This window comes from Rutilus rutilus (assembly GCF_951802725.1).
Source record: "Rutilus rutilus genome assembly, chromosome: 7".
Classification (NCBI taxonomy): domain Eukaryota; kingdom Metazoa; phylum Chordata; class Actinopteri; order Cypriniformes; family Leuciscidae; genus Rutilus; species Rutilus rutilus.
The window spans coordinates 40,875,389-40,902,504 of record NC_140221.1 but is presented as its reverse complement, the minus strand read 5'-3'; the positions used below and the strand labels follow the sequence as shown (position 1 = coordinate 40,902,504).

Below are 27,116 nucleotides of genomic sequence, written 5' to 3'. Positions count from 1 at the left end.
TGTCATCATTTGCTCACCCTCATGTTGTTCCAAACCTGTATGTATGAGTTTCTTCTGTTGAACTAAAAATATATTTTGGTAGCCATCAAGACAGTTGATGGTAGCCCTTGACTTCCATAGTAGGAAAAAAAAAAGAGACTTGAACTTGGAAGTCAATGGCTAATCTGATTACCAACATTCTTCAAAATATCTTCTTTTTAGTTCAACAGAAGAAACTCATACATACAGGTTTGAAACAACATACGGGTGAGTAAATAATGACAGAATTAAAAATGTTGGGTGAACTATCCCTTTAACATGACAAGAAAAGAAATGTCACCTCTGATTTTCTCAGTCACAATTAAGTTGGCTATTGTTTTGAAATCCACCCCAAAGACAGACTACAACAACTTCACATGGATGTGATCTTTAATGAATGGTACATCCAATCCTAGCATTTTACATTCTAATATTGACATGGAATTAAGTTTATAAACCGGCTAATGTACACACAGATGCATTTAAATAACAGTGGCTGATCATAAAAATAATTACAACTGCAAAGAAGTCTCCGGCGCACATACATACAAAATAAAGATACTAAATAATAACAATTAAAAAAAACGTATAAATAATACAGTTATGCATTTAGTGTTGAATTTTCTTTGCAGCAACAAGCCATTGTCTTGCTTATTTTGGCCTTTTGACATGTATTGTTTGCAAGCCACTGCGATCATGATTTCCAGTGAATGAAACATTTTCAATTAGTTTATCCCTGCGATTAAGTGAGATGAAGGATGTTTATAGTGGTTAAAAAAGATTTTAGTCAACAGTAATGCCACATGTAATTATATAAACATGATAATGAGCAACAATCAGAATCGATAGACGTGAACAATCAATGCTTACTCAATGCCACATTCTTTTTTTTTCTATGCAAGTACTAAGTGCAATTCATTTTAAAGCAAGGGGAAGGATCATATTCAATGTGCATTAGTGAAGCATTGTGAAATTTGCATCGGCGTGGACAGAGTGTACCGAAAACATGTTTCAAGTCACAAAACCATAATCAGAAACTCGTATGGCATGTAAAGATCGGTAAATGGATACACAGTGGATGTGAAGATGTGTTTGCGTGTAAGTATTAGTGAAGAACACTCGTCTGAGTTCAAGATTCTGCTTTCTCTTTCTGTTTCTTGCTTTTCTTTAGGAAACAGGGGGCCTTGAACTTCTTTTTTTTCTTTGAAGGAGATTTGGAAGGTGACCCCTCTGGGGTGTTTCCTGCAGGCTTGTTGGGCGGGGCAGTGGGCGGGGCCGAGGGTGTGGTTTCAGAAGTGTCAGTGGTGGACAGGGCCTTCATTTGTTTTTCTAGCTCCTCCTGCTGTTTCTTCTCATCGCCTTTATCGTTCTGCACGGCATCTGTGGCTTTCCCATCTGCGTGCGGATGCAATTGAAATAAAAAATGGAAAAGAAATAGCACAGTGAAAATAATAAAGGAAACAAAACAAAACCAGTTAGGCAGTTGTTTAGGGGTTAACCCATGGCACAGAAGCAGCTACAGTTTTTGGCCAACATGCTCGTTCAAGTTGTGTGCAATGTCTTTCTATATATACTCACTAGTGAGACAAGATCTCAGTACCAAACGACTGTCCTACAAATTATAATAGAGGGACAGAGACAGACAGACAAGGTGTGAAGACAGATGGAGACTACAGTACAGAGCTGAAAATGTCACACATAAAAATAAAAAATTATGACAGTTGAAATGAAAACACTGACACAGACTTGAATACAGACATCCCATGTTACTGTACATTACTCTAACAGTTAAAGGCATCGCTCACCCAAAAAGGAAACTTCTGTCAGTATCATTTTTAGATTCTTCCAAAAAATATTCATGGAAAATAACAGTATATGGGTAACACTTTACAGTCAGGAAATCAACCATTCTTATGTTTTTTTGTGGAATATTGCTGAATTTATTAAAAAGTATTTATCCGTGCACATTATTTAAAAAAATAAATAATAATTTAATTTTGATCTTCAATCAAAATAACTTCCCCTCCCTCTTGCAAAACTCTACTCTTCTCTGATGACGAGTTTACTGGCGCGAGGGCGATATAGATGTCGACCAATACCAAACCACAATCATCAAATCAATTCCCAATGGACAAAATAAGGTCCTGCCTTTTCACTCATATATACGTCACAATAGGGAAGAAAAGACAATCGCAACTTCCGTTTCATGCCAACTTTAACCTTAATGCATTAACTAACAATGAACAATATATGTTTACAGCATTTATAAACTTTTGTTAATGTTAGTTAATAAAAATGTTTATGTTAGTTCACATTGCATTAGCTAATTTGAACAGATATAACATCTGATCTTAAAAAAAATGTCAATGCTGAGATTAACATTAACTAAGATTAATAAATGCTTTATAAGTATTGTTCATTGTTAGTTCGTTAATTAATGTAGTAAACTAATGTTAACAAATCAAACCTTTTTGTAAAGTGTTAGCAATATATGCACATGACAAAATAGTCATTTTTGGGTAAACTATTCCTTTAAGGTCATTATTGATACCAGATTATAAAATAAATCTGCATTAAGCTACATCAGTGCATATAGAGAAAAAAAACTAACAGTAGTACATTTATTAATCTTAGTTAATTTAGGTATTTTCAACATTTACTAATACATTATTAAAAATAAAAGTGTTGTCTCTGTTAACAATATTTAATGGACCTCAGCTTACATGAACTAACAATGAAAAGTAGTATTTTTTTAACTAACATAAACAAAGATGAATAAATACTGTAACGAATGCATTGCTCATTAATGTATACCTTTTTGTAAAGTGTTACCGAAGAAAAAAGCACTACTTTTTATTTAGCTTGTAGTAACAGGGGTTGTGATGATGCAACACACAGATCAGCATGTGTGACCATAGCAGGTGTTTTTCGGCAGTGTCATGTTCTCATGCACAGGTGTGAGGGGAAGCACCACCGGGTCTCACCTGACACTGGGCTCTTTTTGGGGGAGGTAGTCGGGGAAGTCCCCGTGTCATTCACCACCTCCTCCACACCTTTTACACAACATCAGGGTAGAGGGAAGAAGAGGAGAGGAAACAGAAATAGAGGGAGATAAGGAGGAGGTGTGCAGTGAGTAATAACCAGTGTTGAGGAGTCATTTATTAAAAATAGCGTTGTTGCTAAATTAATCTTTTTTTTTTTTCAGCAGTGTGACAATTGCTCAGCTGATTTCAAAATAATGGAGCTTTTCTGGTAACAAGTTCATTTTTCCATTTGAGTCCTTGCTTGTCATTTCAATTCAATATTAATATGCCTGTATTTTATTATTATATGTGTTTAATAAAATTGTTTAATTAAGATTCCCATCGTTTTTGTACCAGAAAAAATGCTGCCAGAAACAAAATATATGTATATATGCAGTACCCTTCAAATGTTTGGGGATACAGTAAATGAATATTTTTATTCAGCAAGGATCCATCAAACTGAAAAGTAAAAGTAAAGACATTTATAATGTTACACAAGATTAATATTTTAAATAAATGCTGTTCTTTTTATCAATTAATCTAGGATAGATAGATAGAACGATCGATAGATAGATAGATAGATAGAGATAACATAGATGGATATACTGTAGATAGATAGTTACATAGATACTGTAGATAGATAGATGGATGCACAACTATTTTTAACATTTCTATAATAATAATAATCGTTTCTTGAGCACCAAATCAGCATATTAGAATGATTTCTGAAGGATCCTGTGACACTGAAGACTAGAGTAATGATGCTGGTTTTGTATTGTAATAATATTTCACAATATTACAGTTTCGACTGTTTTTTGATCAATTAAATTCAGCTTTGGTGGGACTTCTTTCAAAAACATAAACAAACAAAAAAAGGTTTACTGACCCCAAACTTTTGAACAGTAGTGTAGATTTTACTTACTGATGTAACCTGCATTTAAACAATAGTTTAACTACTTTAAGTCATGGGTAGTTTGTAGCTTGGCAAGTAACTTCCCCAACAATGGTAGTTACTGTAAAGGCGTTCTTGGATTTTAGTGTGTGTGTGGGAAGGTTGTCAGACAGGACACAGTGCAAAAAGATCAGTGCTCAGGTGCTGAACCACGAAGAAATGATGTCGGGACACAAAACCTCAAGTTAGCAGTTTCTGGAAAGATACTGAAATTCAACAACTTTAATTCATTTATTTTCAAGGCACACTTCAAAGTATTAAATACATGCATTATTTCCTTAATTAAAATATATATTGCTCCAAACGTTCATTCTTAAAAGTGGATAATAAAATAAAAAGCAAAACTTTGGTACTCAGTAGCAGTGACATCAAGTCAATATTTGTCTAAGGATGTGTGTACTGTATAAGACAGGGGGTGTTTATTGAATTCTCTTCTTTAATCCAGTGAGAAAATCAATAACACATCAGTACTTGGGTCAGAAATCAATGGGTTACAAAACTACACTGTCTAAGTCTAGTTAAGACAGTGTCAGCTCGTACCGTCCTGCTGGCCGTGTTGTTTGCGCTGCACCTCCTTGCGGTATTCCTCCAGCTCCTGATCCGTCAGCTCGTTGAAGGGATTAGGAGTGTCTGGTTCGGGTATGGCTGGGGGCTCGACAGTCTCTGGAGACTGGAAGCAGAACAATCAGGCTCACATTATGAACAAAAATATTCAATAGTCATTTCTACTGATATTTACAGGGTAGGATTAAAAGATATTACTTTATTAAACAGAACTGCCTTTAACAATTTGGTAACACTTTACAATAAGATTCATTAGTTAATGTATTAACTAACAGTGAGCAATACATTTGTTATAGTCTTCATTAATCTTGTTTAATGTTAGTTAATAAAAATTCAGCTGTTCATTGTTTGTTCATGTTAGTTCACAGTGCATTAACAAATGTGCAAGACAATCTATCTATCTATCCATCTATCGTACTTGCACTACATGTAATTTCTAAGTCTACACTAAAAATTTATAAATAATAACCATTTCTAAGTGTTTCTCTTGTTTTCCAGTAATAAATATCTAAACATCCACTATATTTGTTAGATTTACACTTGAATTAGATTTGTTTTCTCATGTCTTAAGATAAATTCTCTGAAAACGAATGTTAATAATCTTGAGTATTTTTCCTTATTAGATTAATGTCATTTTAAAGTGGCCCTGTTATGCTTTTTCAGATATTAACTTTCATGTAGTGTGTAATATAGCTGTGTTTGCACAAAGTTTCAAAGATGCATTATAATTGGGGTTATTGTCTCCCCAAAAAAGAACCGATTCTGAACTGCCTGAAATTAATGTAATGTAAATAAATGACTGTAATTTCAGTCTAATGCTGCCTTCACATGCCGTTGGACATTTCCTTCTTCCCACTGAAGTCGTGATTACGAGCTTGGAGCGTTCAAGTGCTTTGTTCTCAGACAGAATAAGGATCATGGAGGACACCAAGTTTCCTATTTCTTGGGGATATCTTATTAAAGCCATAATGTATTGAAGATATTTCATTTTGAATAAAATGTGGCTTCCCATTCATTGACAACCATATAAACATTCAATGAATCACAGCACTACCTAGCACTATTTGCTGATGATTTTGGAATTTTGTACAAAACATACAATATGCTTCAAATGGTTATTCAAAAATTAAAAACTATGTAAATATGCACTACTTTTAACAACAAGACAATGTGATGTACAGTAACTGTTGTGGAAAAAAACTAGCAATCGTACTCCCCTCCACCATGTTTAAAGTTGGAAATTTGGGTATCAAAATTATCTAGAGTTTCCCAGTTGTAAATATGACTAGAGAGGGTTCATGTCCAATTTCCAACTAAGAAACAAATATTTACGATAAATCAGATAGCAAATGAAGGGAGCATTACTCCCTGCATGAACCTAGGTAGTTTTGTAAAAAAAAAAAAAAGGCCTGGAAGAGTCTAGTGTGTCGACATGTAGAGAAGATGCTGTTTTCTGTGCTGTGAAAGCAAATCCACATTGCATGCACTTCCAAATGATGAGGAACTGATACAGTTAAACCGACGTCACCGCTACTGTTCGTATCACTGCGTATCGAGTGCTGAGGAAGCCTCCCGAGCTAAAATTCAGATTTGGTAATGGGAGTCTCATTTCTGACACGCTGCAAGTGGTAGGCCAATCATAACAGACTGGGCCATCTGACCAATCAGAGCAAAGGAAGCTCTCGGAAAGGAGGGGTTTAGAGAGCATGAATCCTTTATTGAACCGTTTCAGACACTGTGAGAAGAGAGTTGATGCTGCAATTAACATAAAAAATTAAACAAAAATGTAATTGTTTTTTGACTTTGGATTCTTCTAAACCAATTGTAGGAGACATCTAATTAGGAACCTTTAAAATAACATAATAGGGACACTTTAAGAATGTTCATGTTTTCAAGAGAAAGAATTTGAAAGGACATGTTTTAATTGTTTGAAGTGTATGAGTATGAGTATATATATGAACTGAATGACACCGTGATCTTACCGGTGGACTGTTGTCTGTGATGACACTGGCTAACACTTGAGACCGAGGTCCAGCTGTTTTCATGTCCTGACGATTCTGCTCCCTGATCTGAAACACAAATAATCAAATAATCAAATAAAATCCAGTGTATTTTGTGTTTATGTAGACATAGCTGCAATTCGACAGCTTGAACGTACTTGACATTCTCTTTGTGTGCATATTTATTGTAGTCTTGCTTCTGCATAATCTTTTAATTTTGGCTCCAAAATGAATGTCACCTAAACTAAACAACTACCAACAACTAAACATCTAGCCTAAGTTTATTTCATCATAAACTTTCTTAATAATATTATGATTTAAATTAGTATATTATAGTCTAAAAAAGTTATTTATCATCTTATAAAAGTATTTGCTGCTCTTTTCTATGCGTAAATCCAGTAATAATCCTTCAGTGACACTACTAGTCAGTGTTTGGCTTTCTTTTAAGCATTTAATTAACGCAATGTTTTCAGGATACAACATCTTCCTATTAATTAAAATATTATTTATGGAAATGTACTACAATAATAGCTAAAATTGAATCACCCTACTGTTCAAAAGTTTGGACAGTTCCAATTTCAAATAAATGCTGTTCTTTTGAACTTTCTATTAAGTGAGCTTTATGTTTTGCCTCTGTCTGACCAATCATCGTCCATTTCTTCTCTCGCTATCCTTTCTCTGCCGAATATTCTCCTCTCCCCTGTGACTATTCCCTCCTCCCATCACAGTCATCTTGGTCCCGATGGTAAAAAACTGAAACTACATGTTGCAAAACTTCTGCCACTACAAACACTCTGTCTCGCACTGTTGGTGAGACTGTAATCTCTGCCATAATACTGAGATCTGCTCTCAGTTCTGTTGGCAGTTGACAGTCATGCAGAACATCTAATGATAGTAACTGATTATGATAAAATATGTATTTTTTCTTGAATACTAAATACTAGCACACTTCACTCAGAAATCTTAGTCATCATTATTTTTCTATTTATACTATCTTTCTCCACCTGCTAGCATCTGAGTATTGCAGCTTACAGCTAAATTTGAATAACACTTCTGTTCAAAAGTTTGGATGGTTACATTGTTACAAAAAAGTATTTCAAACAAATGCTGTTACTTTCTATTCACCAAAGAATCCTCAAAAATGTATCAGTTTCTGCAAAATATTAAGCAGCACAACTGCTTTCAACATTGAAAATAATAAGAAATGTTTCTTGAGCAGCAAATCAGCATTATGATTTCTGAAGGATCATGTGACACTGAAGACTGGAATAATGATGCAAAAAATTCAGCTATCAGCACATGAATTACATTTAAACGTATTAAAATAGAAAACATTTTAAATTGTAAAAAAAGTTACTGTTTTCACTGTTTTAAATAAAATAAATGCAGCCTTGGTGAGCGAACAAGAAAAGATGCACAATTTGTCCTGATTTCAGTTTTGATATCAAATCAATAAAATCTGCAGTTTCAATAAAGGCGTTTAAACTGAAGGCTGTGGATTTTGGAATAAACCGCTGCTTCAATGTATATGTAATGAGTGATTATAATTAAGATATTAATCAATATTTTTCCTTCTAAATATCACATGAGTTGAATGACTTCTCTAGGCTTATGAGATTTTACTTTGTAGAAGTTACCAGTGTGATTACTGAAATGTTCTTTTCATGCATTATCTAATGTCTGCATTTGATATCTGAATGCAGTAACAGTGCTTGCTCATTTAGCCCGGCTTCCAGAAATGAAATATGGAAAGATGTTTTGTTTTGTTAAAAAAGGGCTTCAACATGTGTCAATAAATACATCTGTTTTTCTAGGGTACTCTGACAACTATGGTCACAAGGGTCATTGAAGTCTATAGTTTAAGGCAACCTTTCTCAGATAAAGCCTTACTTTTCATTACAGACTAAAGTGTAGGTCTCCTTGAGAGAAAGAACACATTATCTTGATGTTTTGAGAGGACTCTCCGGTTTATCGTTAGAGCCTGGCCAAATCCAACCTTGGAAAAGCTGTGTCAGTGTGTGTGTTAGTATTTTTGGTTACAGGTTAAGGAACCACTGGCATTATCGGAGATTGACTGAGTTGTTGTTCTGGACATGCTGGCGCCCAGCAATGCAGATCTGAGAACTGGAAGGTCACGACGTGCCTAACTTCAGGGTCCGAGTGTCAGCTGCATAATCTATGGAGATATGCTTCAATCTCTGTATATGTGTGGAAAATTACTATGTTTATCTATTTATTAGCCAATCAAAAACTGCAACTTGAAGCAAGGACGTAGCTTAGACCTTGGTGAAGGGTATAACTGCTGTGATCTTTGTAACTGTAAGGGGGGCGGCCTACGAAATCTTTGTGAGTATTGAAGCTGACGAAACTGCAAATATCTTCAGTAAATCTTTTATTTAATTCATTATAATTCTGACTCCGGGTCTTCATTCATCATATCTGGTTCTGGGTCTTCGACTGTAAAACCCCTTACAAAACCCAATGACAAAAAAAAAGCTTACTGTACCTTATTTCTAGTCTCAAGCACCTCCTTTGGGTTGGTGAATAGAGGGACAAACTGGTTTGGATTCTCGATTTTAATGGCCTGTCCACTGGCCAGTGCGATTTCCTCGGCCTTCTGCCACTAAAAGAAAAGAAATCAATACAGAAGAATTTCAGCTGCTTGAACGAAAGTATGTTAATCATTACTGACATCCAGCCTATGTTAAAAAGCTAACTGAGGCAGACAGTTTAAGGGAAAGATGCAAGGGAAATATGTAGCAGGTCCAAAAGGAACCAGCAGAGGGCAGTGCAAGCCCTGCAGTGAGATTTATGACAATAAAAGATCTCCCCTGCATTGCAGAGAAGCAGAAAGGGAGGTGGGTGGAACATGGTAGAAGAGACAGCCAAACTGTAGTCCTATCACAGTGATGTAACGAATACGCCATTATTCTACCAATAATATTCTGTGACTCACACTCGGACTATTTTCTGAACTGCAACACAGTCTCTGGCTTAGTCATTCAAATTGCCAATTCATTTTCAGAAGAAAAGCTACTCTGATTTCTACAATACACGGCAAGCTACACTGATTACTGGTTCACACGCTGATACTTTAGCAATGACGAGAGCAGATCACTATGATCATCAGTTATCAAAAGAGACACCGTTATCAGTTTTCAAGGTAGTAACATACTAAACAGAATTACTTTAATTCAACACGAATAGTTAGCATGTACTATATAGCAGGGCCTGAACAGGGTGCAGGATTATTTTAAACATCATTTTAAACATTCCTGAAAGTATAGTCACAAATTATGCAGTAGTTCCCACACACATATTTGAACTATACCAAATGGGTGATGGTACACCCCTATATGGATTAAAAAAATTACAATTTCAGAAAGCACATACGTTATGCTCAAAATGAGCCTATAATGCAAAATAATAAGCCTAATTAGGGATAGTAATGATCCATTTCCAAAAGCACACACATAAAAGAACAGCCACACTTTAGTTTAGGGTCCAATTCTCACTATTAACTAACTTTTAAATATGACTTTTGCCTCAAACTCCTAATAACTGCTTAATAGTTAGTAAGGTAGTTGTTAAGTTTAGGTACTGGGTAAGATTAAGGGAAGTGGAATATGATTATGCAGAATAAGGCATTAATATGTGCTTTATAAGTACTAATAAACAGCCTATATCCTAGTAATATGCATGCTAATAAGCAACTAGTTAATAGTGAGAATTGGACTCTAAACTAAAGAGTTACCAAAATAATATTTGAAAAGTAAAAATAGTTGTTACTGTTTACAGTATATTCAGCTTGTGAAAATGAAAATATGAATACATTTAGAAAATGTTTAGAGTTTTATTTGTATATACAATAATAACAAAAATAAAAATATGAGAACATAGTATGTTTTTGTGAAGTCATATTTAAAAAAACATATATATACACACAATACTGATTTGCTATATTTGCAATGGTTACCATTTACTATTTTTCAGAGTGTGATTTTGATTAATTGTATTAAAACCAGTTATGTTTTGTTTGGCTTGCTAACATCAAAATAATGATATATTTTTAATAATAATATCTGGTACCGACAACAATTAAAAAACAAAAACATTGTATTAGTTAAAATAGTATTTAGTAAATAGTATTGTCCCCATTTTGTAATTCATGGATGATAAGTTAGATTTCAATGATATTTTGACCATACTAGAAAATGTCCCCGGTTTCAGTATCAGAAATCTGGTCACCTTAGGTCACACAATTTGAAATATGTTGCATGAGTTACATGCCAAAATTAGCATTATTATTAGTGTCTTAAGTATGCGCACAACTTGGCGGTCAGTGCTAATAATCAAGTTCAGATCTCATTATTAGAATAGACATTTTGGATACTATATAAAGTTTACACAAGCTATATGAGATCTCTCTCACCGTAGTCCGATGTCCCGGGCTGGCCTGGTCCTGGTTGACTTTCTGATAGACATTTGGGGTGTTCAGCCATCTAGTCTTCTGCTGTTGTCTCTGGGTGTGGGGATTGAGACGAGGGTGGGGTTGAACCCCATCGTCATGAAAAGAAAATGATGTGACGGAGGCAGGTACCTCCACCTCTCTCCTGGTTCTGGTGCGCTCCAACAGCACTGGGAAACGGTAGGCGTATCCTGTACGGTAACCCTATAAAATGATGATCAGATGTTCTAAAGTCAAGTATAATAGCAATACAATTAGAATTAGGTAAATTGCTCTGGTCTGGACAGTCTCCATTGTTTTAGATAAATTTAGACTTTAACATCCACGTACATACAATCACAGTATTTTTTCTCTTCACAATGTCTTGATAAATGTCTATTTTATATTATATACATTTATTATTTCTTTATCTTATTTTTATTCATAACTTAGTACCTTATTTGAATACTTTTCTGTTGTTGTTTGCTATTGTCATTTTGTATTTTTCTTTTTCTTGTTGTTACTTGTTTCTTGTTAATGCTTTGGCAATACTGTATGCAAATAAAGTGCCCTATTATGCTTTTTCAGACATTACCTTTCATGTAGTAGTGTGCAATATAGTTGTTTGTGAATGTAAAAGGTCTACAAAGTTTCAAAGATCAAAGTGCACGATAAATGGAGTTATTGTCTCCAAAAAGAAAAGAAAAAAACGATTCTGAACTGCCTGAAACGAGTCGTCAGTAATTCCAGTCTTACTTTCGTCACAAACCTATGTAGGTTTGTAATACATTTACATAATGCCCATCTAGGGTCTTCATTGGCTGCCTGTAAACGACGTCTAATTGACTGGAAGAGTTTGGTTTGTGTTGGCGACATATCAAGAAGATGCTATTTTGTATTTTCTGCACTGCAAATTCAGGTATGGTAAAAAGCGTTTGGTTTCCGACACACGCTGTATAAGCGGTGACCAATCACAACATACTGGGCCATCTGACCAATCAGAGCAGAGTAGGCTCTCGGAAAGGAGGGGTTTAGTGAGACTGAATCCATTATCAAACTGTTTCAGACACTGTGAGAAAAGGGGTGATGCTACAATGTATATGAGAAATGAGAAAAAATAATAATAATTTGACCTTGGATGCATGTAAACCTATTGTAGGAGACCTCCGAAACAAAATTAGGAACCTTTAAAATAACATAATAGCACTTTAAATTGGAATCAACTAACCAGATTGTCCAGCGTCCTCATCAATGCTTCAAACTCATGTTCTCCCAGCCTGCTCTTGTGCATGGGGCCGAAGGTGGATCCAGCCCAGCCCACAGTGCCTGTGACGACGGGCCTGTGAATGTTGCGGTCCAGCATAATTAGGTTTTGTTCCCCTCCAGCGCTACACAGTGCTGCCACCTGCCAGGACAACACACCACTGCAGCATGACTCAGTGTGAACAAACAGCATACTGAACACTCCAGCTAACAATACAACTATTCTCAACCCGTGCACGTCTTTCAGTTTTCACAATCCTTTTTATTGTCTTTCTGTCATGGGTCCCAGAGTTTTGACTAATGAATTTAAAAGACTTTTCCATGACCTTTCCAGTCATTCCTGAAATGGTTTAAAATTCATTTGATACTGTGAATGATAAAATATATTGCAAAGCAAAAACTAGAAAAATGTATATTTACTATAAATATTTACACTACAGAAAAAGTTTGTGGTCACTATGATTTAAAAAAAGAAAATAAATGAAAATACAGAAAATACATTAGCAATTTTACTAAAGATTTCTATTTCAAATAAATGCTGTTCTTCTGATCTTTCTATTAATCAAACAATACGGAAAATAAAAAGGGTTTTTTGAGCACCAAATCAGCTTTAAACTGATTTCTGAAGGATAATTTGGCACTGAAAACTGGAGTAATGATGCTGAAAATTCAGCTGTGCCATCACAGGAATAAATTATGTTTTAAAAATGTAATCAAAATAGAAAACACATCTTTTAACTTGTAATAATATTTTACTGTTTTTACAGTACTTTTGATCAAATAAATGCAACTTTGAAACATAACGCTTCTTTTTAAAAACATTTAAAAAATCTTATCGACCCCTAACTTTTAGTGTATATTTACTATAAATATTTATATTATAATATACATATTTATATTTATAGTAATATGCATATTTATACTACAAATATGACTTTTCTGTGATTTCTCTTGCAAACACCCTTTCACTGGCTCTCTCAGTCTCTGAACACTAGCATTCTCTCTCTTCACTCCTACTGTCCCACTGTCCACTCTTCCATGTTTTGCCATCATGGGAAGGGCTGTAACTTTTGTTGTTGTTGCCTACCTGTGTTTGACAGGCGGTCTGGATGTGGTAGATTGTGTAGAAGGCCTCCTCCACTGACTCTCCCAGTGCCACGATTCCATGGTTCCTCAACACCAACACCTGTACAATAACAACATTTCATCAACCCCTTTTCGACCTTACGGGCCTCATAACATCATGTTCTGAGGGAAGTCTCTGCAACCGAGGATCTAACCTTGCATGTAGGGCCGAGGCTCTTCTGGAGTTCCACTCTGTCCTCTTCGTCCTCCATTACTCCATTATAGTCATAATAAGCTACCTCACCCACCAGCAAAGCCTCATGGGATAGCGGTAGCAGGCCACACTTCATGGCTGATACCTACATGAAAGATTAATAGCAGTTATAGAAGATGTTTGTTGCTAGAATAATAAAATCCACCAATTAAGATGAATGAGAGAATGCAGTATGAAGTATCTTCAACAGACGTCAGCTCTCAGGTTTGTAGGTCATTTGAGACAACGGAGACAACGCTTCTAAAAGAATAGTGATATAAATTATTTTTAATAATGCAATAAGTATTTTTGTGGTCAGTGGAAGGCAGGACCAGATAGATAGATAGATAGATAGATAGATAGATAGATAGATAGATAGATAGATAGATAGATAGATAGATAGATAGATAGATAGATAGATAGATAGATAGATAGACAGACAGACAGATAGATGGATCAAATTAACAAAACAACATAAACAACAAATAGATAAATACATTCATTTATGGCATATAAATATGAAACAATTGGTAAAAACAAACCAAAATTTATTTTTAGATGAATATTTTGTACAAATATTAAATATATTTGCTTAAATGTTATTCTGTTTGATCAGAGACTCAAGAAACTCTAGAAAACAATGGCCTTCTCCTCCACTGTAAGTTTCAGCACTGTGGACTGTTCTCAGGTCAGTGTGTGTCGTACCGCAGCTGTGGCAGGAGTGTGGAGGTGCAGCAGACACCGGACGTCCGGTCGGGCAGAGTAGATCGCAGAGTGAAGACTGAACGCAGACAGATCCACTCCCAGAGTAGTGCTGCCTTTCTCCACCACCTCCCCCAGAATGTTCACCTTCACCTGGACATCACACAACCGTACGTCAAGTTTAGGCTTACAACCAGGGTTAGGTGCTTCCACATCAGTGTCATTCCCCTATCAGTTCCCTCTGATAACTTATGGAGTAGGCTTAAGTTTAGGGGTAGGGATATGGTTAGGATAACATTTTCGGACAGGAATGTTGTTCCAGGATCAACAAACTCAGGACGAGTGCATAATTTACTACTATTTTATTATGTATAAATATAAATGTATTTTTTAAATATAGATATAAAAATAAATGTAATACATATAGTAAATAAAATATCTAAATTACTCCATTATCCCTTCAGTAGACCAAAACTTTGAACTGCATTTTTTTCTTATTTTATTCATTACAAGGTACAATTGTAAACATGCATGGACATGAGAAATTTTTCATGAGTAACAATTTTAATACCTTCTTTTTTGCAACAATGTACAAAATATGCCCAGAAAAATGCTGAACACACTGAATCTTTCAGTTTTTATAAGCAAATAATACACACAGTCTCAAACTGTGATGGCACTCCTGTTTCTAGTGACCTTCATTTGAACGCTTTAGCACAGTGAAACGCTATCATCAGGAGACATCTTGCAGGACACAAGAGGAACGTGTTTGGTGTGTGTGTGTGTGTGGAAAAGTCTCTCACCAGACTGGACGCAGTCACCTCCCCACAGGCCAGACCATTCGGCAACACAAGGAAATGTTCCTGTTCTTTACTAACACGCATCTGCAGAGAGAAAGAGATGCTTATGGTGCCTAACTTTATGGTGCAGTCGTGTTATGTTTTATTCACATTTGGATAACTTTTTAGGAATGAAATAGCTTCAACATTCTGCTTAATATCTCTTTTTGTGTTCCATGAAAGAAAATAAGTCCTAAGGGTTTAAAATGACATGAGAGAAAGCAATACCAGACTTGATCACAAAACTACTTCCTATTTTTAAAACAGTCAAATCCCTATAGACTGAGCGAAGGAGAAATAGGAGACATGAATAAGTATGCTAATGTAAATGCATACAAAATTATTCAGTATTTTTAATCAGCTTAATGCGCCCAGAAGTAATAGACTGGCAGCCGTGAGCAGTTATTTAAAGTCGCTATATGTGAACTTACTTTTTTTTTAAATCATAAGCATGAGTTATATAACAGTTAATAAGCAGACTCATACAATGCTGTTCAAAATAAGGTCAGTAAGATTTTTTTTTTTCAGTAAGAAATACTTTTATTCAGCAAGGATACATTAAATGGACAGTAAAGACATTTATAATGTTACAAAATAATTTTATTTTAAATAAATGCTGCTCTTTTGAACTTTCTACTCAAAGAATCTGGACGAGACGTCTCACAGTTTCCATAGATAGAGCAAAAACATTTTTTTTCAACATTGGTTATAATAAGAAGTGTTTCTTGAGCAGCAAGAATGTTAGAATGATTTCTGAAGGATTCAGTAATGTCTGCTGAAAATTCAACATGAATAAATTACATTTTAATATAAAATGTATATAAATGCAGCTTCGGTGAGCATAAGAATCCAAAACCCTAAACTTTTGAACCTTATAATTTAATCCCATTTCAACCTTCACTCGAGCGCCTGTTTAATCAATCAAGCTCTAAGTTAAAAGTTGCGCAGGGAGCACTTCTCAGGATTCTTGGCATACTGACAGAAGTGTTTATGGGTGTGTTTTCTTACTGTGAGGCACGTGTTGGCCAGCTGGGCCCAGCCGTACAGATCCACCAGACGGTGAACACTAGCCAGTTTGCAGCGCATCAGTCTCTCCCCCTTCACCATGGAGCCCGGCTCCCATCCCTGCACATCGTTAATCGGCGTCACCATGGTAACGGCTGCACGGGCATGAGGAACAAGAGAAACAGCACAAGTGTGTGTGTCAATGAACGTCTCAGTCATGAAAGGCTGTGTAAAAAGAGCAGCACTACTTAGTCTACTGCAGTTTAAGTGGTGCGACAGCCTTTTTATCAAAGAAACTGTGTGAACTGTTTAGTTTGACTGAATTCAACTGAATTCACTTTCTCACAATTAAATTCATTAAGTTTGAAACTATAACTCCTCTAACTTGAAAGTGTCTGGATAAAAGAATAATGTTATATGATATGCGCATGAACACTGAATAAAATGGAAACTCTACCTTTTTGTATTAGCGCAGCACGATTTTATTCACGCTGCTTGGCAGCCTGGACACCATGGACCAGATTTTCCCCTCAAAAAGGGAACCAATCACAGAACGGGGAGGGAGCAGCAAGACGATGACGACGTCTATGCGACACACCGAAGCAGTTTGTTTATATCTATGGATCCAACATGGCATCAGACGCGAAGTTACCTTTCGATGCAGCCTTAGACAGTGTTCCAAGTAGTTTAGAACGCAAGTTTATTTCGTCTTTTTCCTCGTCGAATTTCTGTCGCTCTACATACGTCATCTGGTATAATTGAAACGATTGGCTATGAGCTACGTACAGGCGCATTTGATAGACATTCATAGCGCCCAATAAACGGCTCTGGGCATTCGTAAACCACGCCTCAAATACGAGAAAATGAACATGTGGTTCCCAGACCACGTCTCAATGAGAAAAAGGTCTGACGTTAGCCAGGCTAGAAAGACAGATAACTAAGATAAGAAAATAACTAAGCAGAGAAATGTGCAGCATTTATATGAAATAGTGTAAACATCCGGCTTTATTTATGAAATACAAGTAAATCATTCATAAATCACTCTTGACTCATGCTTCTTAAAAAATAAAGGTAAAAATAAAGGTTCTTGAAAAAAGGTTCCAAAAATGTTTTTTTTTTGCAGCAAAGAACCATTTGTGGAACCTTTTTTGTTTTTTTAAAGAAACTTTCAGTGCAGTTCTTAAAAGTAAAACATTTTTTTCTTACATTTGAATAATATACAGTAAATTAGAGCTGCATGATTCTAGATAAACTGAGAATCACCTTTTTTTTGTTTAAAATAGAGATCACGATTCTGAATAGAAATCTAAACAATAAAATGTAAGTTCTGACAAAATGTTAATTGCTGCAGACTGTGAAAATATGTAAATAATTTAAATAAATATTTTTTAAATCAGTTTGAATGAATGATTCAATGACTCACTCATAAAGACTTCAATTGTTTCTTTACAGGATGAATCAGCATATTTGAACAAATAGTCTGGAATGTATTCAATGGCAAATCTCGTGTGGTTGAAAAGACTGTTTGTGAAGCTGTTTCATACCTATACATGACAACTGCTCTCTCTAGTTCAGCAGCAGCACCAACTCAGATCTGAATGTTCAATGTATCAAAAATTGAATAGACATAGCCGAATCGTTGTCATTTAGGAATAAGATTGTGTGGGTGTTTTGAATCGAGATTGCAATCTTTTAACGATTAATAGTGCATCTAAATAATCTTTTTCCACTAAAGAACCTTTTCTGCATTTGAAAGTTTCCGTGGATGTTAAAGTTCCTTCGTGGAACCATCAATGACAATAAAGAACCTTTATTTTTAAGAGTATATGTAAATTATGGCATGCGTTACAGTACGTACTGGATTGAGCGACGGGCAGGGCGGCCGGAGATCCGTGAGTGGCCATGAAGTCTACGATCTGTCTGAGAGCCCACAGATTGGAGGAACTTCCTTCTTTCTTCATCTGCTCCTGAATCAACGCATCCAGCTCCTCTCTAAAGGACTAACACACACAAATAAGATTCAGTCATTAAACAGCACCATGCACTAATACAAACAAATAAAGGAAAATGCACATTATGCACATTGGTGGTTGATAAATAAACAATGTCCATGATTTTTTTCTTCTTTTTTGTGCATTTTAGGTGAAAATGTATATGTATATTTCAGGAAAGGTGTCATTACAGAATGTAACTGGTAACCTTTTTTTTTTTTTTTTTTTTTGTTCTTTTGCATTTCACTTAAATGGTCCATTGAAATGCAATGATACATGAATTAAAAAAGTATCATGGAAAAGTACACTACTGTTCAAAAGATCAAAAATACAGTAAAAATAGTTCTATTATAAATAAACTGCTTTTATGTGAGCAGTTTTAAATATATTTTCAGCATCATTACTCCAGTCTTCAGTGTCACATGATCCTTCAGAAATCATTATAATATGCTGATTTGATGCTCAAGAAACGTTTCTTATAATTATCAATGTTGAGCTGTGCTACCTAATTTTTTTTTTTTTTTTGGGGGGGAATCTTTGATGAATAGAATGTTTAAAAGCACAGCATTAATTTGAAATATTTACAATTTACATTTACAATGTTAAAGTATTCTCTGTCACTTTTGATCAATTTAATGCACCCATGGCTGAATAAGAGTATTATTATTTTATTTTATTTTTTTAAACAACAAACCCTGATCTCAGAAGTTTGAATGGTAGTGTATATTCCATAATTAATGTAAAAAACTTACTGTATACTGTAACCATATTTCCAGTACCAGTGCTTGCAATCTAGCAAAAGAACAGTATTAAAGTTTCACAAGTTTAGCTTTTAGGCTTTGGTTAAAAGAAATGCTGCATTAGAGCCTTTTCTTTTTTTCTACATGATAATGAACACATAATGTAACAGTTTTTGCAGAGTATATATATATATATATATATATATATATATATATATATATATATATATATATATATAAGCATTACATTTTGAATGCTGAAAATTCTATGCTGAATAAATCGAAGTCTAACACTGATACTTTTTAATGTTTAAAGTTCTTAGAAAGTGTGAAGTTTAAAATAAACAGATGAAAAAAATCTTCAAAACAACGTTTGAATTGTTTAAGCTTTAAACGGTTCTGGCTAAATTAATTGTACGTTTGATACTGAATGTCAGGAGTTTATAATAAAGTTTACAATAAACTAACTAGAATGTTTGAGGAATACCAAGATAGTTTTAACTTGTAAGCACTGTAATTATTATTATAGAATCAGAAATTGTTTTTAAAAAGTTTTAAATTAAGCATTAAACACCGCTGTCACTGCTTCAAACATAATGCCACACACAAACACAGTATAACAGACATAAAGCCCAAATAAAACAATACATTTATAAACATACGGAAACAAACAGCAGGAAGAATATGTGAGTTACAGGTTCCAGTACAATCCACAACAGAGAAAGACTGAATTAATCATCCTCATTTGGAACGTTGAGCTCTTCAGTTCTGTCCTTCATTCAACACGTTCCCTCCATTCTGAGAGGTTTTTTCAAATTGTTTTGCACCAACACAAAACTCCCTGCTCGCTCTCTCTCTCTCTCTCTCTCTCTCTCTCTCTCTCTCTCTCTCTCTCTCTCTCTCGCTGCAGCTGTCAGTGGTGATTCAGGGCAGATTATATCTGAGCTGTGGAGATAATCATATCTTTGGGAACCTAATGAGGGGGAAGGGGAGAGAGGACATAGGGATTGGGAGGCAGGACATTAAAGGGTGGATAGAAACAGGCGAATAAAAGCAGGCAAACCGATGTGGGTCTCCCAGACATGGGAGAGATGCCACTTTGAATGCCTGTTCACTTTTACAACCTCACTCGTTGTCATTATCATATCATTCCCATTAGAGTGCAAAAGCAGCATTCTAGAAGTAAAAATGCCATTCATTCTTTTCCATAGAGAAATGTACTGATGGTGATGATGTTTAAAGGGGTGGTTGATTATGATTTCACTTTTCCAACTTTAGTTAGTGTGTAATGTTGCTGTTTGAGCATAAACAACATCTGTATTTGAGATATTTGCTTTTAAAGAAATCGTTTTTTAAGGACTACAGCAAACGGCTGGTAGGGACTACACAAGCTTCCTCCCGGGTTAGTGACGTCGCTAACCCTAAAACTGACATAAATCCCGCCCCCACAACACGATTTATAGATTATCATGACAGAATATGCTAATCAATGATTAGAAGATAACTACACATAAGCTAAGTTACATAAATTCATCAACTAACCATTCAGAAATGTTGTCTACATGTTGTCACTTCTTCTTGAGTCTCTCCATCTTTCTGACTTCGGTTTGAACATTAAAGGCTAAAGGGTTTTGAAATTTCCAGTGCATGTCTGTGTGAGGTAAAAGAACAGGAGCAGCTTCTCATTTGCATTTAAAGGGACACACACAAAAGCGGTGCGTTTTTGCTCATCCTCAAAAATTGACAACTTTAACATGCTATTTCAAAATATCTGTGGGGTATTAGGAGCTAAAACTTCACATACACACTCTGGGGACATCAGATATTTATTTTTACATCTTGTGAAAAGGGCATTATACCACCCCTTTAAAGCCTTCAAAACAAAGATACCAGAAGCACTTACTTATAATCAATGAATGTAAGTCAACAGTTTTAGGTATTGTGATTTAATTGAGTTCAGATTGTCATATTTTTTGCTCTGACTCAAATGTTGCAATGGAAATATATTAAATTTGAGGAAAACAGAGCAGGTTTCTTTAAATAATAATACAAGTAATTTCAAATAATAATATTTTATTAATAAATACACATAATTGTATTCATATAGTATCATTGAAATGTTAGTAATATTAAAATATTAACAATATTCATTATTTCTATATACGTAATGAAGTAATCTGCTTTAATATTGTCTTTTTGTTCAGATATTATACACATTAATTTTGCGATTCATCTCAGCGGTGGTTGTTTTAAACTCTTTCTTGAATCCCTATGGAGAAAATCAATGGGAAAAATGCTTTCGGAATAAAAGCTGCTGAAAAATTAAACAATCAGCTCTTTAAACCCATAAGGCTATAACACAAATCTGTGTCATGTTTCAAATGCAAATTTATGTGCTTCACTCAGTAGTGCACACTTCATTTACTCACAGGGCTTTGCAGGAGACTGGAAACACGTTTCTTGAGGCCGCTGGATGGCGTTGACTGCTGGGGAGACTGGACCATTTCTCCTTCCAGACATTCCCCGTCTACAGGGGTGGGAGACCTACTCATCTTCTTTTCCCCAGTGTGGAATAGAGGAGAAGGATAGACAGAAAACAGAGAAAAGGGAAAAGATAGGCAAAGTAGGGCCAGGCGAGATTGCTAGATGGAGGGATTGAACAAAAAAAAAAGAAAATTAATATGTATATAATTCAGTTATAATCTGGAGTTATGGTAATGAAATATCCCCATCATGCACATCATGGAAGGGTTCTTTTACATATATGTGCATGAGGATATAATAGTGATGTGCACATATTAATAATAGACACACATGCAAAAGCACACAGGCAGTCCTGCAAATACTAGATAAGTATTTCTGCACACCACACCCAAAGTCATGTGGGGGCCGCACTAACTGTCATATATACACACACACAGCACAAGTAGTGCTGACAGCAAGATATAGCTCTTTATGTGCATTAGTAAATGCGATCGATTAGTTTGCTTGTTTAGTCAAGGAAGGTCTATTTAATACATTACATTTAGAGAAATCAGTCTATCACTGTTCCAGGATGCATAACAGATGATTGATGGCACATAATCTAAGACTTTGATCCTGAATATCTTTTATTTCTCCTTCAACATCGTACTCCTATTCACATAATGTATAAATAAACGCTCTTTCAGCTTGCACAATAAAATTATGGCAGTGGACTGGAAACATCACCTCAACTAAATATTCAACCGTGTCTGAACTTCCGTGCTTAATCTTACTTTAATCTCCAAGGCAATTAGAAGTAAGCCACTGTAAGTTCAATTCTCAAAAGTGTAACCACTTTTGTTTGAAAAGCCCAGCATGGCAGTATCGGTCTGTATGAAAATTATTATTATTGTTGTTATATGGCTATTACAATCAGACTTACACTTCAGCTTTGAACCGGCTGGATGAAAAATCAGGCAAAAACAATAAATAAAATAAAAACATGGCAGAGACTTGGTGGTGGACTCTTGACCAGTAACAAAAACACTTAGCAATCCCTCAAAACACTCTAGAAACCATAAAGCACATAGCAAATATAGAACATTTTATAGCAAATGTCTTGTTGCTGCCAGAGGAGAATGGCCAGACTGATTACAACCGAGGTCTGCAGAAGAACATCTCCGAACGCACAACACATCAAACCTTGAAGCAGAAGAGCTACAGAAGCAGAAGACACACACACTCCTCTCAGGTAAGAACAGCAAACTGAGGCTACAATTCACACAGGCTCGCCAAAATTGGACAATAGAAGATTGGAAAAACGCTGCCTGGTCTGATGAGTTTCAACATTCAGATGGTAGGGTCAGAATTTGACGTTCACAATATGAAAGCATGGACCCATCCTGCCATGTATCAACCGTTAAGGCTGCTGGTGGTGTAATGGTGTGATTGGATATTGTCTTGGCCTCTTAGTACCAACTGAGCATCGTTTAAACGCCACAGCCTACCTATTGAGTATTGTTGCTGACCATGTCCATCTCTTTTATGACCACAGTGAACCCATCTTCTGATGGCTACTTTCAACAGAATAACTCAATGTCACAAAGCTCAAATCATCTCAAAATGGTTTCTTGAACATGACAATGAGTTCACTATTCTCAAATGGCCTCCACGGTCACCAGATCTCAATCCAATAAAGCACCTTTGGGATGTGCTGGAACGGGAGATTCCCATCATGGATGTGCAGCCGAGAAATCTGCAGCAGCTGCATGATGTTATCATGTCGTGTGTGTGTGTGTGTGTGTAAAGGGTGTGGAAAAACAGTAAATATGAATTTTTGTCTTCAGTGTCACATGACCTTCAGAAATCAATCAACAGTTGTGCTGCTTTGTTAATGAATAGAAAGTTCAAATGAACAGTGTTGATTTGAAATGGAAATATTTTGTAATTATAAATGTCTTTACTGTCACTTTTGTTCAAATTAATGTATCCTTGCTGAATAAAAAAAAACAGTAATATGCTAAACTTTTCTATTTTAAATGTAATTTTCCAAAATACAACACTGACATCTCCAAAGTGTCTGAGTTAATGCACTAGCAGTCACAGCATCTTCGTGTTTGTTAGTCTGTCAGGGGCTCAGGTGCTCTGGGACCCCTACTGAGAGGTCTTCTCTCTGGGGAGACTGTATAATGAGTGGGGCCCCTTTGGATCCAAACTGGTGCCGCCCTGTCCCTGGATCAGTTTCAAGCACAGTTTCTCCTCGAGTGGATCCAAATTAATCAGGTCCCGCTGCATAACAGCAAACATCATCAGTCTGCAATTATTCTAGTCTTCAACCTACACTTTTTAATCTCAAAAACTTGAACTTTGGCTTCTGCTACAAGCAGGATTTTTATGTCAATCTGAGGAGGGATGAAAGACAAGTACACGTGTCTGTTACTTATTGATTGGTCTGAAACAGAGCTTTCCTGACCGGATGAGGGTTTTCTCCCCCACTGAGAGATCTTAATGCTTGTAGGAAGTGGGGGGAGAGAGAGAGAGAAGAATATGAGAGGGATGTATAATGGTTAAAGTGATGCTGGATTGATTTGAAAAGAATCTTATAATTAAGTTAATGTGTGGTTCTGGGTGCATTCACTTCTGTATAATGCGCTGAGAAATCAGTGACCCATGCACAAAAAAAAAGCATGCTTTTTAAAACCAACAATGAATTGGAACATTTTCCACAAAAAAAAAAAAAAAAGAAAAAAGAAAAAAGCACTTTATATGCGTGAGTTTTGAAATGGGTGTTGTACACTCTCTGAATCCGTTTCCAATGCAATACTAAATCCACACAATGAAAGGCCTTTTTTTCCATGTTTGAACAAGATTGTGAACAAATTTGTCAAAATTGTTTCCATGATTTTAATGTGGCACTAAAATTACACTAATAATACACTTATTTACTTTAAATGCAACCACAAAAATTACAAAAGAGAGATAAACAGTCAACATTAAAGTGCACGTTACATTACATTTAAATATTTTTTATTTTTATACAAATGTTTCTTTTAAAAAATATTTTAGCCAAGGGTATCCCAACCTGGGGATCTGCAGGGGAGTGAGACTTGATGAGAAGCTAATTAATTAGCTAAATAATAAAGATGCATAATAAAGCAATAAATTTGTTACGGAGTTTGTTAATCTTTGTTAGCGTTAGTTACATGAACAACCAACGAACTGCTGTATTTATATTAAGCAATGTTACAAATAAAATTTTGGATTTTAATAATGTATTAGTAAATGTCAAAATTTACATTAACAAAGATTAATAAATGCTGTAAAAGTGCAGTTCATTATTAGTTCATGTTAACTAATGAAACCTTATTGTAAAGCGTTACCACCAGATTATTGTTAATTTAGTTAAAATCTGTAGTGGAAAAAAGGATAGTCTAAGATCTAAGACTATTCCCCCCACCCCACATCATTTAAATCATTCCTTCACCCCTGCAGCTAAACCTCATGGAAACAGCAAATTAAATGAATACATTATGATAATATCCATTAGTTCTTGGTGCACAAAAAGATGATTAAAAGGAAAAGTAGTCAGCCGACCCTAATAAAAAAGGGTCATATCGTCTCGTCTATTTGGCAAACGTATTAGGATTTTAGGACGGCTGTGGATTGAGCAGAGAGGGCCTGTGCCACCCTCTCTTTCTCTCTAGGGCTTATATTCCAGGGGGAAAGAGTCCTGTGTCACGCCCACTTCTTCTACAGCAAAACAACACCCAGTTTGAACTGCTATGAGAGGGGGTAGACGTGCATCAGCTGGTGACAAAAGCACCATCTTAACTGTTAAAAGAAATGATACTAGAAATGCTGCTTTCTTGTAAAAAAGGCATTTATGCATTCATTAATTTATAAAGCATTATGAACCGTGCTGTGTCGAATGTTTTGTGCAGTAGCCCGTGCTCGCGCGGCAGGGCCTGTACGCGGCTGCCTAGCAACAACACGAGCCCCGCTGCATCATCAGCACCAGCAGCGCGAGGCTCAGCCTCCGGTCATCAGTACAAGAGCCCACTGGGAAAATTAAACAGTTTTGAAGGGAGCATGACATGTTACAGAACACAATCACATATCAAAACGCAGCACAAATTACATAAGAGTGCTTGAATTACTCCAATACTTTAAAAAAAGAAAAGACAAAAAACGCGAAACTCCCAATATTATGGCGCCTGAAAGCTGAAGCGTCATAACCTCGTACAATCACTAACGCTTAAATGAAAACAAAGCTCCAAGGCGTCTGATTAATAAAATACAATATCGTTTACTTAATATTCAGATTAGCCTACATCACAAACAACCGTCTTTAAACTATAGTCTTAACACATTCTGGTTCCATTTTCTTTAGTGCCAAGTGTTTAACCTCTATACTGTTCCCGATTATGGTGTTATAATGTAAACTTGTAATATATTCGTGCAATCATACAATATCATGGCAGTCCAGCATCACGGTCACCGTGATGGATGCGTGGGGTCCAAAATTCCTCCATACACAAGTTCAAGCACTATTGATTAAACCCCAGGAAATCTCAACTATCGACTGAAATTGTGATGGAGAAATTAAACGAGGCAAGAGATGCTTACCTTACAACATCCTCTCCTCTTTGTCCTTTACGCACAGTCGCCCTATGAATCTACACTGCAATGAGACAAAACAGCCGCGTGCACCAAGCAATCGAGAATTAGTCTAGTTTTCCAGTATGAATGGTATTGTTTTGGGTCTGTGTTTTCCCAGACCTTCGCATCCCCTCTGTTTTTGACGTTTATTGCAGGCTGGACCAGCCCACGACCACGCCTGCCAGATTCATGACCTCCTCACTGTCTACATCCAGATCCCGCTCGTATTTTTTTACGAGAACCTTGAGTTTGTTCGCCTCAAGTGGAAAAATACTAGCACAGGTATATAAAACGAAAAGAGCAGGACGGTTTTCCCCCACCGCAGAGCATTTAATATCGTGGATTTGTCGGGATCACAGATTATTTATTCTGGATGTCTTTCCCAGCTAAATGATGCAGCTGTGGCTTAAAGACGCGGGCACTGGCTCCATCTGCTGGTGTTTTATGATATTAAAGGGTTAGTTCACCCAAAAATTCAAATTCTGTCATTATTTACTCACCCTCATGTTGTTTACTCACCCATCTTCTGATGAACAAAAAAGATGATATTTTGAAGAATGTTCGTAACCAGACAGTTGACAGTAGGTTTGGAACAACATAAGGGTGAGTGATGGATTTTTTTTTTTTTTTTTTTACTATCCCATGAGGCCATGGGAGAGGATTTATGAATGGCATTGAAGCAACGCAACTGACACTGCTAGGTCACATGATAATGACAACATGACGATTGTAGTACGTCTAGATTAGTCAGAATTCTGTATAAATTATTATTATTATTATTATTATATGTATTTTTTTTTTTTGGCTTCTGGTTCAGGTCTTTTGTATGTGTTTCGTTAAAGGGGTCATATAATGCCATTTTTGTACAAGCTAATATGATTCTTTAGGGTCTAAATTAAAAGTTTGTAATATACTTTAATTAAAAATTCTCATTAGTATTGTAAGAAAACACTCATTTTACCTGGTCAAAAACAGCTCTGTTTTCAGCACGCCGTTTAAGTGCATGTGTCTTTAAATGATAAAGCTTTGCTCACCCCGCCCCTCTGTTCTGTGCATACACTGTAACACAATAACACAATAACCATAACGTGCTGTTCATTATAAACGTGGGATTATGAATTATATTGAGAAC

At 35.8% G+C, this 27,116-nt stretch overlaps 1 protein-coding gene across 9 annotated transcripts; it reads right to left on the bottom strand.

The window, feature by feature from the left end:
* Nucleotides 1–390: 390 nt before the first annotated feature.
* add2 (adducin 2 (beta)) lies at nt 391–26,387 on the bottom strand. 9 transcript variants are annotated; one of them, XM_084414552.1, is made up of 16 exons: nt 25,952–26,164; nt 21,292–21,504; nt 17,990–18,131; nt 16,135–16,286; nt 15,091–15,171; nt 14,291–14,440; nt 13,548–13,691; nt 13,355–13,453; nt 12,233–12,409; nt 10,990–11,229; nt 9,064–9,180; nt 6,540–6,626; nt 4,534–4,663; nt 3,003–3,071; nt 1,597–1,630; nt 391–1,413 (listed from the first exon to the last, which is right to left on the bottom strand). In XM_084414552.1, coding segments are annotated over exons 2-16 (1,746 nt in total). In that variant the 5' UTR covers nt 21,415–21,504; nt 25,952–26,164; the 3' UTR covers nt 391–1,412. The 9 variants fall into 9 exon arrangements, with proteins under 9 accessions (XP_084270678.1, XP_084270673.1, XP_084270680.1 ...); XM_084414547.1 differs by lacking the exon at nt 1,597–1,630 and having other exon boundaries at nt 25,952–26,355; XM_084414554.1 differs by lacking the exons at nt 21,292–21,504; nt 25,952–26,164 and adding an exon at nt 19,525–19,665.
* Nucleotides 26,388–27,116: the final 729 nt, after the last annotated feature.

Coding starts and splice junctions, on each gene's coding strand:
- add2 (XM_084414547.1), bottom strand. CDS start 21,414: ATGAGTAGGTCTCCCACCCCTGTAGACGGGGAATGTCTGGAAGGAGAA. Junction 11,230..12,232: donor TGAGGACGCTGGACAATCTG/GTTAGTTGATTC, acceptor ATCATTTTATAG/GGTTACCGTACAGGATACGC. Junction 9,181..10,989: donor GCCCGGGACATCGGACTACG/GTGAGAGAGATC, acceptor CTTTTCTTTTAG/TGGCAGAAGGCCGAGGAAAT.